At 43.3% G+C, this 16,395-nt stretch overlaps 2 protein-coding genes across 6 annotated transcripts in view; one reads left to right on the top strand and one right to left on the bottom strand.

Moving 5' to 3' along the window:
• Positions 1-11,748, bottom strand: part of GJC1 (gap junction protein gamma 1) — a 36,353-nt gene extending 24,605 nt beyond the window's left edge. For 2 of the 5 annotated variants that reach the window (XM_082605111.1, XM_082605112.1), the window contains exon 1: positions 11,049-11,153. The gene's annotated coding sequence lies outside the window, so the exon portion shown is untranslated. Of the gene's footprint in view, positions 1-10,605; positions 10,714-11,048; positions 11,154-11,599 lie in introns of those variants that run through there. The other 3 variants (XM_082605116.1, XM_082605113.1, XM_082605114.1) reach the window with 3 other exon arrangements.
• On the top strand, positions 10,624-14,017 carry LOC309794242 (uncharacterized protein; the record flags this gene model as incomplete). Its single annotated transcript, XM_082605442.1, has 3 exons — positions 10,624-11,338; positions 11,705-11,748; positions 13,441-14,017. 3 exons carry the CDS (start codon positions 10,624-10,626, stop codon positions 13,516-13,518), a joined length of 837 nt encoding a protein of 278 aa, XP_082461568.1. The 3' UTR covers positions 13,519-14,017.
• Between the last annotated feature and the right edge of the window lie 2,378 nt (positions 14,018-16,395).

Consider the following 16,395-nt stretch of genomic DNA (forward strand, 5'->3'; position numbering starts at 1 on the left):
TTTGCCAAAGGGAACTATTCTGAGCACTGCTCCCATCTGCATTTTCCTATCAAGGAACTACACTGACATGTATGTAATTATAAAACCAAAAGGCAAAAAACAGTTTTCTGAGGCAAGATAAATAAAAAGCAGTAGAAAATAAAGCTTTTAACTACTAAGAGCATTCTAGCTGGGGTTCAAAATGCTAAGGTTGCTTTAAATTTCTCATTGAACTAGTAACCATAATTAACTGGTAACCAAAATAAATCTATTCAAGCTATGCATACATAATATTCCTCCCAGGATATATGACAGATCATAAACACATTTTCCCATCCTCTTTCCTTTTTAGAGTTCAAGTATGATAGGAGACAATGGCTTCAGATACACAATTCAGTAAGAACTGAGATACTCCCCCAACTCCCAGTAATTTTTCCAAGCTCAAAAAAGAAAGCTTTCCTTTCCAAGTGAATCTGAGAAGTGCACATCTGCTTGAACTGCTCAACCTTTAATAAATGTAAAGCTTTCACTCTGAATAACATGAACATCTAGTACTGAACTGGAACATGAGATCAAAGCAAGCTATTTGAGTTAGACAAGCAAACAAATTCCCTTTCAGAAAGTACTATATGGCTTCTCTCACTAAATCATGTTCTGTACAAATCCAGATAGGCTAGTCAATCAGGTCTTTTAAAAATAGAATAATGAACAGTTCTGACATTATAAGCTTAAAAATCATTATCTTAAGAAACAAACAAACAAAGCAAGCACCTTTATCACCCAAATCTTCCACAAACACACTTAACGGTTTCATAGGTTCACACACTGTATCAATGGTGAAAGAAATGTTAAGAGATTGGCCACACTGGTAGTAGTCTCCAATGTCTAGAGTCTGAGGACCTTTGTGTAACTGCAAAAGATTCTCCAGTACATAATAGTGGTTATACATTTATTATCTATCTTTGGAGAAAACACATACACTGGTAAAGTTTAAAAATAAATCTGTAGTTTACGTAGCATAACATCACTCACATATACATTTGAAAAGGTTATACGTATCTGTAAGACATTACTTATACACTTCACAGATAATACTTGCATGGATTCTGAGGTCACCTTTCAACTATTCTGCAGTGGCCCACTGTCTGACACCATAGTATGAGATTAATATCCTTATTTTACTGAAGAGAATACTAAAGATCATGATGACTTGCTTAAGATCACACAACTAATTAGTAAAGCCTAGAATACGACTCAAGACCTACTGATCGTTTTCCTATACCATGTAGATTTAGTATTTAATTTTATTTTAAGACCAAACAGAAGGTCACTGAAAAAACTGACAGTGATATACAATTAATATAACTAAAAAAATGATTCCATTTTAAACAGCAACAAATAGATGAAAAAAAACTTAGGAATAAGCCCCACAAGAAACATAATACCCAGGAAAATACTACCAAGGAACACAAAAGACTTAAATGCGTAAAATACGTTAAAGAGTTAAAGCATTCTATGTTCTTGGATATAGTAGCCATCATAAAAATATTAATTCTTCCTAAATTAATCTAAATTTAATGCAATCTTGATTTCTAAAAATGCCAATAGTATTTCTTTGGAACCAGACAAACTAATTCTAAATTTAATGTGTAAAATTAAATAGTAAGAATGGCTGGGAATTTTCAGAAAGAGAAATGAGGGCATACAAGCTTCTCTCGATATATATTATAAAGTTGTAATAATTTTAAAATGTGGAACTGGCAAAACGATTAACAAATTGGAACAGAACAGAAAGTCCAGAAGATCCAAATATATCCGAAAATTCAATGTATGATAAAGGTGGCATTTCAAACTAATGGAAAAAAGATGGAATATTCAATAAATGATATTGAACTACCATGGGTAGCTATCTAGAAAAAAATTAAAGTTGGATCTTTAAATTCCAGATGGATCAAAGATTTTAAATTAAAAACAATACAATAAAAGTTAGATGAAAACCTGAACATTTTTTCTTAATTATCTGAGTAGTGAAAACTTTTCCAAAATGACACAAAACCTAGAGGTCAAATGAAAGAAATGACAAATTCAATTATACAAAATATAATTTCTAGAAAGCAAAAAAAAACTATAAACTCAAAAGATACACTAAATGCTTAAAATTATTTGCAATTCTTAGAATAAAAGGATAAGTTCTCTTAACACATAAAGCACTCCAACAGATCATTTAAAAAAACAAAAACAAAAAACACTCAATAGAAATGTGCAATGCAGACACAGAAAACAAACTTATGGTTACCAAAGGGGAAGGGGGGAGGGATAAACTAAGAGCTTCAGATTAGCAGATACAAACTATTATATACAAAACAGATAAACAACAAGGTCCTCAACTACACTTCAATTTAAAAAAAACGTGCAATGGGGGCTTCCCTGGTGGCGCAGTGGTTGAGAGTCCGCCTGCCAATGCAGGGGACACGGGTTCGTGCCCCGGTCCAGGAAGATCCCACATGCCGCGGAGCGGCTGGGCCCGTGAGCCATGGCTGCTGAGCCTGCGCGTCCGGAGCCTGTGCTCCGCAACGGGAGAGGCCACAACAGTGAGAGGCCCGCATACCGCAAAACAAACAAACAAACAAACAAAAACGTGCAAGAGAGAGAGTTCTCAGAAAAATATAAATGGCTTTTAATAATATAGTATGAAAAGATATTCAATATCACTTGTAATTAAAGATTTACAAATTAAAACTATACCAATATACTACTTTTTCATTTATCCAATTGGAAAAAATTTTCCAGTGCTCAACATTTATCTAATGAAATGTTCAAATGTACAAAATTATGTACAAGAATATTCACTGCAGTACTGCTGATAATGGGCTGTGAACAATTTAAAGTCTATCAGTAAGGGACTGGGTAAACAAATTACAGCACAAAAAAAAAAGAGCTCTATCTGCAATGATATGAAACAAAGATATATTAATGAAAAATGGAGGATACAGAACAGTGTGTAGAGTATGCTACCATTTATGTACGTTGGGGGGTGGGGGATACTGAATATATGGATATCTCTAGAAGAATTCACAAAAATAGCAAACAGTAATTGCTTCAGCAGAGAAAAGAAAACTGAGTGACTAAGAAGAGAATAAAGGAAGACTTACTTTTTTAAAAAAAACGTATTATTTGTTTGTTTGTTTGTTTTTGGCTGCATTGGGTCTTCATTGCTGCCCATGGGCTTTCTCTAGTTGTGGTGAGCGGGGGCTACTCTTCGTTGCGGTGTGTGGGCTTCTCATTGCGGTGGCTTCTCTTGCTGCAGAGCATGGGCTCTAGGAGCATGGGCTTCAGTAGCTGTGGCATGCGGGCTCAGTAGCTGTGGCTCACGGACCTAGCTGCTTGCGGCACGTGGGATCTTCCCGGACCAGGGCTCGAACCTGTGTCCCCTTCATTGGCAGGCGGATTCCCACCCCCTGCGCTACCAGGGAAGCCCCAGAAGACTTATTTTTCACTGTACATCCTTTCATACCTTTTGATTTTGTATTATGTATACCTATTTCAAAAAAATTTTTTTTGTCAGTGAAGTGAAATACTCAAACTGTCAATGTCAGCCTTAATGTATAACTGCATAATATAGCCAGGTTTCTTGGGACATTAATTATACTGACTCTTGGCCCACCAAATGGGGAGAAATTAAAATCAGAACTAGGTACAGTATGTCAAAAAAAAAAAACTAATCTTCAATTTCTTTATTCCATCTGATAGCAATTTCTTTATTCCATCTGATAGCCTGCCTAAGCCTAGCTGTGAATATCTTCCTGGGAGACAAGAGTCTCCACTGTGTATACCACACCATAAGTGATCATTGTATTTTTGGTCTATTAAAACTGCTGAAGCGAATTCCCTGGTGGTCCAGCAGTTAGGACTCTGCACTCTCACTGCCGAGGGCCCGGGTTCAATCCCGTCAGGGAACTAAGATCCCATAAGCCTTGCAGTGCGGCAACATGGATGGACCTAGAGATTGTCATATGAGTGAAGTCAGACAGAGAAAGAGAAATATCATATCCCTTATATGTAGAATCTAAAAAGAAATGATACAAATGAACTTATTTACAAAACAGAAACAGACTCACAGACTAAGAGAACGAACTTATGGTTACCAGAGGGGAAGGATGGGGGAAAGGGATAGTTAGGGAGTTTGGGATCTACATGTACACACTGCTATATTTAAAATGGATAACCAACAGGTCCTACTGTGTAGCACAGGGAACTCTGCTCAATGTTATTTGGCAGCCTGGATGGGAGAGGAGTTTGGGGGAGAATGGATACATGTATATGTATGGCTGAGCCCCTTTGCTGTGCACTTGAAACTATTACAACATTGTTAATTGTTAATCAGCTATACTCCAGTATAAAATATAAAGTTAAAAAAATAAAAATAAAAAACTGCTGAAGACTGATCAGGCCATGGCTACCAGTAAGTTCATATCAGTAAGTATTTACTGGAGACCTAGCACTGGCATGTAAGATCAAAAATACAAAAAACAAAATACAATAATAAGGCTTCTAGTTAGAACAAAAGCTTTGTCAGAAGTTACTTCATTACCATCAATAACTACAAATAAAAAAGAAATTAGTAAACATCCAAATAATTGCTGAATACCTAAATGAACTATGAGCTAGGTGCTAGGGATACTGGCCATCCTTATGGAATATAAAGTATAGTCTGGGAATTCCCTGGTGGTCCAGTGGTTAGGACTCGGCACTTTCACTGCCAGGCCCGGAGTTCAATCCCTGGTCAGGGAACTAAAATAAAATCCCTCAAGCCACGGCATGGGGTGGGGGTGGGGGGGCGGAGTATAGTCTAATGGTGACACAGGTATTATACAAATAATTAAATTAATTAAAACTGTGATCTGTCCTACAGAAGGGAAGTGCAGGGTGCTATAAGAGTGTATTATAGGGGTCCCTAATCTAATATAGGAGAATCAGAGAAGGGTTTTCTTCAGAAGTGATATTTAAGCAAATTCTGAAGAATGAAGAGCTGCCTTCCAGGCAGAGGGATTAGCTACAGCATGTACAAAGACTGTTGGGTGAGCTTTGAACCTTCAGGGAATAGGGGGAAAAAAAAGATCAGTATGGCTAGACCATATATAGCAAGAAAGCAAGTAAAAAGAAACGATGCTCGAGAAGCAGGCAAGGCCAGGTCACATCATGTTAAATAAAGAGTGAAGGGAAAACAACAGAAGTTTTCAGGTAAGTGACTCGATTAAATTTTTTTTAAAGATAATTTTAGCTGCTGTGAGAAGAGTACAAGAGGGTATATTGCTTAGGCGTATATAATACATAGTAAATGTACAAAGAAATGCAAGGGAATAATAAATTCAAGTTGGTGATTACCTCTGGGAAGGACGCCTACAACAGTGGTTGTTTGGGGTGCGGGGGTGCAATCAGGTAGGGAAACAGAGAAGACTTCAACCGTACTGATAATATTGTATTTCTTATTATTTTTTTTTGAAACAAAAGTGAACGAGGAAGGACCATTTAAAACTGACCTATAATAGGGACTTCCCTGGTGGTCCAGTGGTTGAGAGTCCGCCTTGCAGTGCAGGGGACGCGGTTCGATCCCTGGTCGGGGAACTAAGATCCCGCGTGCCGTGGGGCAACTAAGCCCGCGCACTCTGGAGCCTGCACAACACAACTAGAGAGCCCTCATGCTAGAGAGAAGCCCGCGTGCTGCAATGAAAGATCCCGCATGCCACAACTAAGACCCGATGCAGCCAAATAAATAAATATTTAAATTAATTAATTAAATTAAATTGACTATAATAATTGTCGGGACTTCCCTGGTGGCGCAGTGGTTAAGAATCCGCCTGCCCATGCAGGGGACATGGGTTCCAGCCCTGGTCCAGGAAGATCCCACATGCCACAGAGCAACTCTGCCCGTGTGCCACAACTATTGAGCCTGAGCTCTAGAGCCTGTGAGCCACAACTACTGAAGCCCGCGCGCCTAGAGCTCGTGCTCCACAACAAGGGAAGCCACCACAGTGAGAAACCCATGCACTGCAACGAAGAGTAGCCCCTGCTTGCCACATCTAGAGAAAGCCCGCGCACAGCAACAAAGACCCAATGCAGCCAAAAATAAATAAACAAGTAAATTTGTTAAAAGAAAAAAAATCGTCTTGGGAAAAGGTGGCCTAGACTAGGATGGGGAGACTAGAGTGGAGAGAAACTGCAAGAATCTGGCCTCAGTAAGTTGTTGATGGAGCCACTTAATGAAACTGAGTACAGTGAAGAAGGTCTAGGTTTGGAGCCAAGATCAAGAGCTCAGTCTGGGCAACTCAATTAAAAATACCTCTGAGTATCTAAGTGGAGTTGTTGATTGAGCAGGCAGCTTCGATCAGAAAAGGGGTCTGAACTACAGATTTTAAAATGGTTGTATTCAAAATATACATGGGAACTGAAACCACAGAATGGATAAGATGAGAGTGAGAAGGGAGGAAGACTAAGGACCAAGACCTGAGAAAGACCATCAATTAAAGATCTGGTTGGGGGTGGAGGGGACCTGAAGGAATAGCCAGAGATCGAGGAGGGAAGATTCGAACCCAAATAAACACCTACTCTAGATAGGCACTTAGGAATCCGAGGTCCAAGAATGAGTCAAAGGGAATTCCCTATAAATAGACAAGAGTCTAGATCCACTTTACTCTGAACGTTCCCAAAAGGAATGCTGTAACTCAGTTAAGTAACAATAAATTCCATCAAAACTGATAAATCCTTCCAAGATGTAGATGAAAACTTTTCTAACTATTTGAGACTTAAATACAATTAAGAGATTAGTCGAAAATAGGGATGGGGAGTTTATTCCATTTCTGTAGAGGAAAAATGAAAACCCCGAAATCCTATACATTTCTTTTCTTTCAAAGATTTTAGATAATTTCCAGATTGCTAAACCTTTTTAGCATGTTAAACCAGGGGTCCCAAATTGAAATCTGGACTTCCCTGGCGGTGCAGTGGTTAAGAATCTGCCTGCCAATTCAGGAGACAGGGATTCAAGCCCTGGTCCAGGAAGATCCCACATGCTGTGGAGCAACTAAGCCTGTATGCCACAACTACTGAGCCTGCGCTCTAGAGCCCGCGAGCCACAACTACTGAGCCCGTGTGCCACAACTACTGGAGCCCGCACGCCTAGAGCCCGTGCTCCGCAACAAGAGAAGCCATAATGAGAAGCCCGTGCACCGCAATGAAGGGTAGCCCCCACTCGCCACAACTAGAGAAAGCCCTCGTGCAGCAACTAAGACCCAACAGAGCAAAAAAACAAAGGAGGGGGGGTCCCCAACACTTGGGCCACGGACTGATACCTGTCCCTGGCCTGTTAGTAACTGGGCTGCAGAGCAGGAGATGCGCAGCAGGCAAGGGAGGGAAGCTTCATCTGTATTTACAGCCGCTCCCCATCGCTCACATTACCGCCTGAGCTCTGCCTCCTGTCAGCATTATGGTGAGTTGTATATTTCATTACATATTACGATGTAATAATAATAGAAATAAAGTGCACAATAAATGTAACGCGCTTCAATCATCCCGAAACCATCCCCACCCTCACCCCCGTCCGTCCGTGGAAGACTGTCTTCCACGAAACCAGTCCCTGGTGCCAAGAAGGTTGGGACTGCCGTGTTAAACTGTAAGCATTTTGAGAACAAAGCCTACATAACATTCATCTTTTTTTTTTTTTTTTTTGCGGTACGCGGGCCTCTCACTGTTGTGGCCTCTCCCGTTGCGGAGCGCAGGCTCAGCGGCCATGGCTCACGGACCCAGCTGCTCTGCGGCATGTGGGATCTTCGCGGACCGGGGCACGAACCCGTGTCCCCCATAACATTCACCTTTGAACTGAATCTTCCGCCCAGTTCAGCGTTTAACGTAAGTACCTGACGGAAAAAACAGTTCACTGAATGAATGACCACAGAACACTTTTGTCCAAACCGTGCTAGCGCTACCGCGTATATAGCCTCATAGAACAGGCTTTAACTGAGAGTTCTACTCATTCCACAGAAATAAAGATCTCTCATCCTTGTCTTATGGAAAAAAAACCCCATGGGGCAACGCATTCCACTGGTCTGAATGATAAATCCAAGTGCTGTCAGCCACTGCAATGCTTGCAAAACTCAAGAATATACCACCCTATGCCAACCAGTACTGACTGATCATTCGTTCTTTTTTTTCTTTTAAATAAGTTTGAATATTTTATTTATTTATTTGGCTGCTCCGGGTCTTAGTTGCGACACGTGGGCTCTTTTTAAGTTGCGGCATTCGGGATCTAGTTCCCCAATCAGGGATGGAACCCGGGCCCACTGCATTGGGAGCACGGAGTCTTAACCACTGGACCACCAAGTAAGTCCCTGATCATTCATTCTTGAGAGCTGTAGAAAACAGCAATGCTCAGACTTAAAACCAAATAGGTCCTTACTTCCACACAAACTAAATTCATCAGTTGCGGTAGTGTGCTTGAAAAACAACTGTTGACGCTTTGCTGATATTAACAGTTCATAACTGTTTTCTATGTGTAAGCTTCAGGTTAATGATAATAGCCAAAATCTATCTTATATGTATTCTCAAAGAAATGGTCTACAAAAGCAAAAAAAACCCCACAAAAAACCCATCCTTTCTCTGCCTAAATTTTCCCTAGATATTTTGGATAGGAGCCACACATGTTCTATGGCCACAAGAAAAGCACAAGTTCAGAAATAAGTAATTATACCTCCAGGTGCACTTAACTATCAAGATTAATATTAAAAACAAAACAAATAAAGGAAAACCTCATTTATTTTGAAATGTGAACTGAAAAAAAACCCAGCTTTTTTGGAACTCATCACTTTGCACTGAATAAGTCATGGAACAAACTATGTATTTATTAAGAAAGTCATGCTCTGAGTTTTAATTATATGTTTTGTATTCTAGGATCCCAATTAATGAATTGATAGGTAAGCCTGAAGCTAGAGGTGAGGGAGGGTGTAGCTAATCAGAGACCCACCCTGAATCTTTGGCTAATTTATACAAATACGAAATAAGAGTAAAAATGATTAAGAGACAGCGGCATTTATAAGTAAGATTATTATGTTGAAGATATGTTAACTTCTTACATCCTTTCTTTTTTTTTAATGGTTAAGATGGTAAATTTTATGTTACACATATTTTCCCACAATTAAAAAAACCAAACACATCTATCTTCCCTCCCACTCCCCCGCAGGTGAACTCCTTATCTTGATCCGTATTTAGTTGATGTAACCTGGAGAAAGCTGGGAGGAATTATTAAATCCTTTCAATTAAAGACTGAAACTCAATTCAACCTTCATGAACTGAAGAGAAAGTTACTGAGTCCTTTGCTCCTTTTTAAGAGCGTTGTGGCTACTAGCAGAAGTAGAAAACCAATTCAAAAGTCACACAACCTAAAAGGAAGCTAAAAAGCGTTGACTTTTGGAAAGGATGTTTGAAATGCTCCGGAAAAGTGCACAACAGTTTAAGATTATTAGTAAATAGTATCAAACCATTACAAATCAGGACAAATAATAAAAGGAGAATTTTCACATAACTACCATGTATTCTCTTCAAAATGTCCTTTGCCTGTAACACCCTGCTCACAAAGATCTGGTGAAAACTAAGACACAGATTTGTTTACCAGAGCTTTTTACCTTTTACCCAGAACAGTTCATGTTTCTTTAATTCTGCCATTACATAGCACTTAAGAAATCCAAGGCAACTGCAATATACAAAACTCTGCTAAAATCCAAAAAATAAAACAAAAAAAACCCATCAAATGTAATCACAATTCACATACTTTTAATCAGGAGCTCTGCAGTTAAGTTTATTTTTCTGCATTCTTATTCTGAAAAATACCTAAGCCCTCTTCCAGGGGTAAAGGATTTGATCCCTAAATTACATTATGAAGCCTTTTTTCTACAGATATTAATGTACTCCGTTTATCAGGGAATTAAAATCCCTTTCATTTATAGTTTGATTTTTACAGCACTTTCACTGGAACGTATACAGAACACGAACGTATAATAATTTTAGACTAATCAGGCCTAGAAGATAACGCTTATCCAGAACTTACTCTAACTTGATTTATTCGATCCCACAAAGTAACCTCGATGCTAACAAAATAAAGCTCGAGCACAATGAAATCTGTACCATTGCTGGTTCTCAACGAACAAAAATTCCTTCAAATGGTAAAAAACCAAACTCGCCCATTTCCCCAGGAAACAGTAATCCCAATCTTGGAAACAGTCGCAAAAAAAAAGAAATAAATAAAAAAAGAACAAACAATTCTAAACCACACAATCACGTAAATCTTTCCAACTCAAAGCTCCAAAAGCAGCCGCCAACCACACAACTGGCCACAATCACAGCGTTAGCGCCTTCTCGTAATTTTGAATCTGGAGACAGGAGGGAAAAAAACCACAACACACCAGTCATCCAAAGTTTCACGAAGAGGAAAAAAAATCATTTTAAGTAAAGAAAACGTGTTAACCGAGAGGCGACTACTGCATTCCCCGTCCCCCACTACCAGCCCGCGAACTAAATCTCTCAAACATTCAAGGAGTTAGAAGTCCCGGCAGGGATGTTAGAGGAAAGAGTCAGACGAACCGCACGCCGCCCGGAGAGATGTCAGGAGCCGAGCATCCGGAGACAAAGACCAGCCCGCGAAGAGCCCCGGCGCGGCCCTGCGCCCCTAACCGCTCGAAGAGTTGCGAGCACCGCCCAAGTGCGAGCCCAGGTCCTTCGGGCTCCCCGCCCACCCGGCGCCGCCGCCGCGGCCCCAGCCCACCCTCGAGCCGTTTTCCCTCCCAATTTGGGAACCGCGCGCCTGGGGACAAAGGGGGAGGGCGCGCCGGGGGCAGCGGGTCGCGACGCCCCTCTGGGCTCGAAGGGAAGCCCTCGGTGGCGTCCTCTCCCTCCCCACTGCCCCCGCCGCACTCTCCGCCGGCCCACCTGCCCCTCTCGGGCCTCCCCACAAGTTCTCCCCCACCCCACCTCGGGCCCCGCCCCTGGTCCGCCGCCTCTCAGCCGGCCCTGTGGCCGCCCCTCACCTGCCGGCGGGGTTCCCCGGAACCGCCTCCTCCGCCGGGCCTCGGCCCGTCCCGCCGGCCGGCGCCTCATGTGCCCCGCGTCGCCATCGCCTTCGCCGCCACCGTCATCTCTCCTCCTCCTCCTCCTCCTCCTCCTCCACCGCCGCCTACGCTTCAGTCTCCGGCCGTGGCCAAAGCCGCTCCCGCCGCCCAGAGCCACAGGGAGGCGCCTGCGCACTGCGCGCCGCGGTGGGGGCGGGGGCGTCCCGCCGAGGTCTGGGAGCCCGGGATGAGCTGCACGTGGAGCTCAGGTAGGAGGGGGCGTCCGGAGCGCGGGGGCGGAGGCGCGGGCGTCCAACTTTCCGCGGTGGGGTCCGCGCGCTCCCGGACGGGGCAGAGGCGCGGCGCTTGTAGGAACTACCGAGGCGCGTGGAGCCTGGGCCCTGGGTGGGCGCAGCCTTCGCCTCCCGGACAGTTCATTCCTCCAGCTTGATCCTCAGGACAGGAACTCCGCCGTGGGCAGTGCCTCACTTCAAGCGGGCAACTAACGGCGCAGTGAGGACACGCCTTACCTGGGTATCCTGGGGTGTTGGTCCAACGAGCCCCGGAGTTGTATTCTGTGCGCTCCGCCAAGGCCTGGGTCCAGTGTAACGCGGGATGCTGATTCCCCGTTCTAGGTTCTGCTCTACAATTACTCGAGGATCCTACTGGCCTTCGTCGGGTAAGTCGTCCTCTGGGCTTTTAGCGTTGTTCTAGATACTTTTGAAGTCCTGGACTTCTCCGATTAGCCAGACCCTAATGGGCCATTTCCTTTTAACCCCTTGCATGCCAGCAGGATCCCATTTTCAAGGACTTAGTATGCATAGGAATCTCCAGCCTTGAATGCCTCGTAGGAATATGAAAACTCCTCAAATGGTTTAAGTAGAGGGAGTCCGTGCATAACAACAGAAGTCGTACTACGGAGATGGGAGAATACTTTACTTTGTAAAGTGCTCCTGAATTATCTTATTGACCATCATTATGCGGAAGGATAGGTTTTCATTTTACCCTTTTGACCACAGAGGAAATTAAACTCTAGTGAGGTGACTTGCTACAGTTCAACCCCACCCCCTCTACGGAAAGCCAGGCCCCTATGGCCAGTCAAGTGGCTGAAAACTTGAAGGCTGAGCATCTGGCCCACTGACAGATGTTTTGTTTGGCTAGTATGATGCTTTCCAAAATTATGAATTAGTTGCCAAATTTTTAAAATCGTCTTTTTGACTTCTCTCTAAAAAGTCAAAAGTTTTGCTCATTTTGAGCCTCTCTTTTCACATGACAGTTACTTCTGAGTAACAGCTGTCCATCCAGGACAGGCACTGTCTCCACTTAGCTGCCTGACTGATTTTCATTAGCTGCTTGGCCTCTGTATTTAGATTATCTTCCCCCTATACTTGCCATGCCCCAGTCTCCGTCCCCTCCCCATTATCACGTTACCTCTCTACAAATGTATTTAAAATGACAAGTGTGAAGACCCTGTAAATATGTGAAAATAGGAATAAAGAACATGTTAGCTAAGATGCCACAGGAGACAACATCCATACTGACTACAATATTAAAACTCTCATCGATTGCTAATACAAGTGTAAATCACTACAGATCACTTTGGAAGACTGGCGATGTCTACTAAAGCTGCAACTAGGAATGCACTTTGAATCTGAAATGTCACAGAAATGTGTACAAAATGCTTGTTCTAGAATATTCATGGCAGCACTATTTGTAATAGCCAAAAAACGGGGAACTACCCAGAATGCCCATCCACCATAGCAAGGATAGATAAAATGTTATATTCTGACAATGGTACATTATGCAGCAATGAGAATGAATAATCTACAATTACCCGCAGAGATAGATGAGTCTCACAAGACTTTCCATTGACATAAAGTTCAAAAACAGGCAGAACTAATCTGTACTGTTAGAAGTAAGGATAGTGGTTATCCTAGGGTAAGGATAGTTATCGGAAGGGAGCCTGAGGGGGCTTCTGGGGGGCTGTTCCAGTTATGTTCTTGAGCTGGATGCTGAATACACGATATACAGGTATCTTTAGTTGCCACATTTGAGCTGTTCTCTTGATAGTGATAGTACACTTTTCTGTGGCATGTTGACTTCAATCAGAACCTTTAAAATATTTGGTTATATATGTATATATAATATTTATAAACAAATATGTATTGTGTATTTTATATATATATATATATATATATACTCAAATGTTTATTAGGTATTATTTTCCTATAAATTCATGGATGAACCTGCCAGGGAGTGTGGAGTCCTAATCACTGGACCACTAGGGAATTCCCAAGAGCAACCTTTTAAAGATGGAAATGATGTGTTTCCCTGGTGGCTTCCCTGGTTAAACATCCGCCTGCCAATGCAGGAGACACGGGTTCGATCCCTGGTCTGGGAAGATCCCACATGCTGTGGAGCAAATAAGCCCGTGCGCCACAACTACTGAGCCTGTGCTCTAGAACCCGTGCTCCGCAACAAGAGAGACCACCACAATGAGAAGCCTGCGCGCAGCAACGAAGACCCAATGCAGCCGATAAATTTAAAAAGTAAATTTTAAAAAATAAAATAAAAAAATAAAGATGGAAATGAGACCCAGGGAAGCTAAGTTGTTTTAACTTCAGATAGTTTAAAAAACAGAAATGTAGCCAAAGACTCCGTCTCCTAGTCAGGACTCTTCGTCTGCTCCTCTCTCACCTTGCCAGCTACTGACATCCTTTAATCCAGTTACAGGTGGGGAAGCTGAGGCCAGAAACCTAAGCCAGAGGTCCAGGCATTCACCATGGTCCGGAGCAAACCAGGGCATCTGCTAGAATGTGAGCTCCCTGAAGGCAGGGCCACTGTGTCGCAGCCCCTTGAGCCCAGCCCAGCACACAGTAGGTGCCCGGCAAGTGTATGCAGAGTGCATGAGTGAAGGAAGGCTTGCCATTGCTAACATAAGAAAGGAGGGAAGAAAAAAAAGCCTCAAGTTTCAAACAGGGAAATGGGTCTGGTTTCCAGCCTCTGGCAGGGAGTGGTAGAGCCGGGTGCTGTGAGAACCATGTCACTTTTTATTCACATGGGGCCCAGGCAGGAAAGGATCAAAACCCAGTTTGAGAACTTGAGAGTCGCCCTGGGGCTCTGTGGTTTGGAAATTGTAGGGTCAACTTGAAGGCTGCAGTGTGTCACTATTTCCATTACACATTTTCCTGGGTCCCCACTTGGCTGGTAAACTCGGAGCAGATTCTTCTGTCCAGGGGGATGGGAGCGGAGGCCCAGAGAGGTAGGATTTGGGAAAGCTTCCGGTTGGCAACAGGAAGCCCTGCTTGCCCCAGACTGGCCGGATAAGAAGCTCTTGATTACTTGTGCTATTGGGAGGGGGGTGTTGTTAGCACAACCCCCTGCCCCCATAATCCCCAGCAGTTTCAGTTAACCTGTGAGACACATTATACTGCTCCTCCCTGCCACAGGGATGTTGTTTGAAGCAGATTTTTTTGTCAAAAATTTTTTGGAATCGGTAATGCAAGTAGTAGAGACGGAACAGTCAGATGACTCCCCCCAGTGTTTCCCAGAGCCCAGCTAGCTGTTTCTTGTGTATTTAATGCTGGATTTCAAGTTAAGGTCAATTTACTTGCAAATGAAGGGTAGGTGAAGTATGCTCAGGAATTAGGGGTGGGGAGAAGGGTATGGGAGATGAAGAGACCTCCTCTGGTACCACCCACAAACAAGGACATTTGGACACGCTCAGAACACAGTGAGGGGGGAGGGATGAACTGGGAGACTGGGACTGACATATATACACTATTGATACTGTGTACAAAATAGATAACTAATGAGAACCTACTGTATAGCACGGGGAACTCTACTCAGTGCTCTCTGGTGACCTAAATGGGAAAGAAATCCAAAAAAGAAGGGATATATGTATACGTATAGCTGATTCACTTTGCTGTACAGTAGAAACTAACACAACATTGTAAAGCAACCATACACCAATAAAAATTAAAAAAAAAAAAAGAACACAGTGCGCTGGCTCAGGACCTACCCTGCCTTGGTGAGAGGCAGTGCGGTGGGTGTGCAGTCCTTGAGTGTCTGGAAGCCCTGGGTTCAGAGGTCTGCTCTGCCCAGCTGTGTGCATTCATTTATGTGTATTTCTAAGATGGTGTGAGAATGTGATGAAATGTACAGGAAATCACATTGTCATATGTTAATTTTTCATTGTAAAGTGGTCTATAGTGGTTATCATTTTTTTTTTCTTTTTTTTGGCCGCACCATGTAGCATGCAGGATCTTAGTTCCCCGACCAGGGGTCGACCCCAGGACCTTGGCAGTGAGAGCACGGAGTCCTAACCACTGGACCACCAGGGAATTCCCTGTAGTGGTTATCATTATTGGCTGGATAGTGCAGCCATTTACCTGCTGTGTGATATGGCTGTTACTTAACCTCTCAGCCTTGGTTTCCTCATCTGTAAAATGGGGATAATGATATCTACCAGTTGGGGCTGTTGCGAAGGTTAAATATGTGAAGTACCCTAAATCTTGTAGGCTCTCAAGACATTAGTTCCCTCTCATATTTCGCTTTGGGTAATTTGGGTATTCAAAAGCCCCCAACACAAGAACTTCAGCAAAACATTTCAACTCCTCTGGAGCAACCATTTGTTAGTACAGGGGTCTGTACTGGTGTCTTCTGCAGCTCAAAATTATTCCTTCACAAGACATGATTCTGTGTCAGCATCGCTACAGTCTGATTCAGCCTTCCAATTGCTATTATTATCCACACCCTCTTAGAATCTTTAAAAATATGTGAGCAGACCCTCCAGAATGATTAGGGGATACCAAAGGCCCCCAAGCCTGTGGCTCTTGAGGTGTCCTTGGACAAATGCTGCGAGGTCCTTGGAACCCAGTGCCTGTTTTTAGAAGGAGAGGGGGTGTCCCACCCTCCCCAGCCCAGGCACCCTCTAGAGGCTGCCTCAGCCTAGCCACATCATCTGGAAACTTCCACTGCCTCTGCCTGTTCCTGCTACTCCCTCTTTGCCCCTCAAGTCCCCCAGATACTACTGTATGGCCCAATATTTTCTCCCCTGTGATTACCCCAGCCCTTCAGCCTGGGTCCTTCCCATTCCACCCCCAACTCAGAGCATCTTCTGTTCCTTGTCCAGTTCATTCATCATCATCCCCTCATTCACAGCACTCCTTAGCTCAAGGCAAAAGCTGCACGTCCCTCACCTCCCCCCTCTTGTCACTCAGCTCCCTCAGGCTATATATAGCACAGCTGTGTCTTAGATTGTGTACAGCCTCAAGTCCAAGTCCCCCTCCCCTACCCATTCCCTTCCCCCCACACAATAAGGAGA

Source organism: Mesoplodon mirus (genome assembly GCF_964341445.2).
Source record: "Mesoplodon mirus genome assembly, chromosome: 18".
NCBI lineage: Eukaryota > Metazoa > Chordata > Mammalia > Artiodactyla > Ziphiidae > Mesoplodon > Mesoplodon mirus.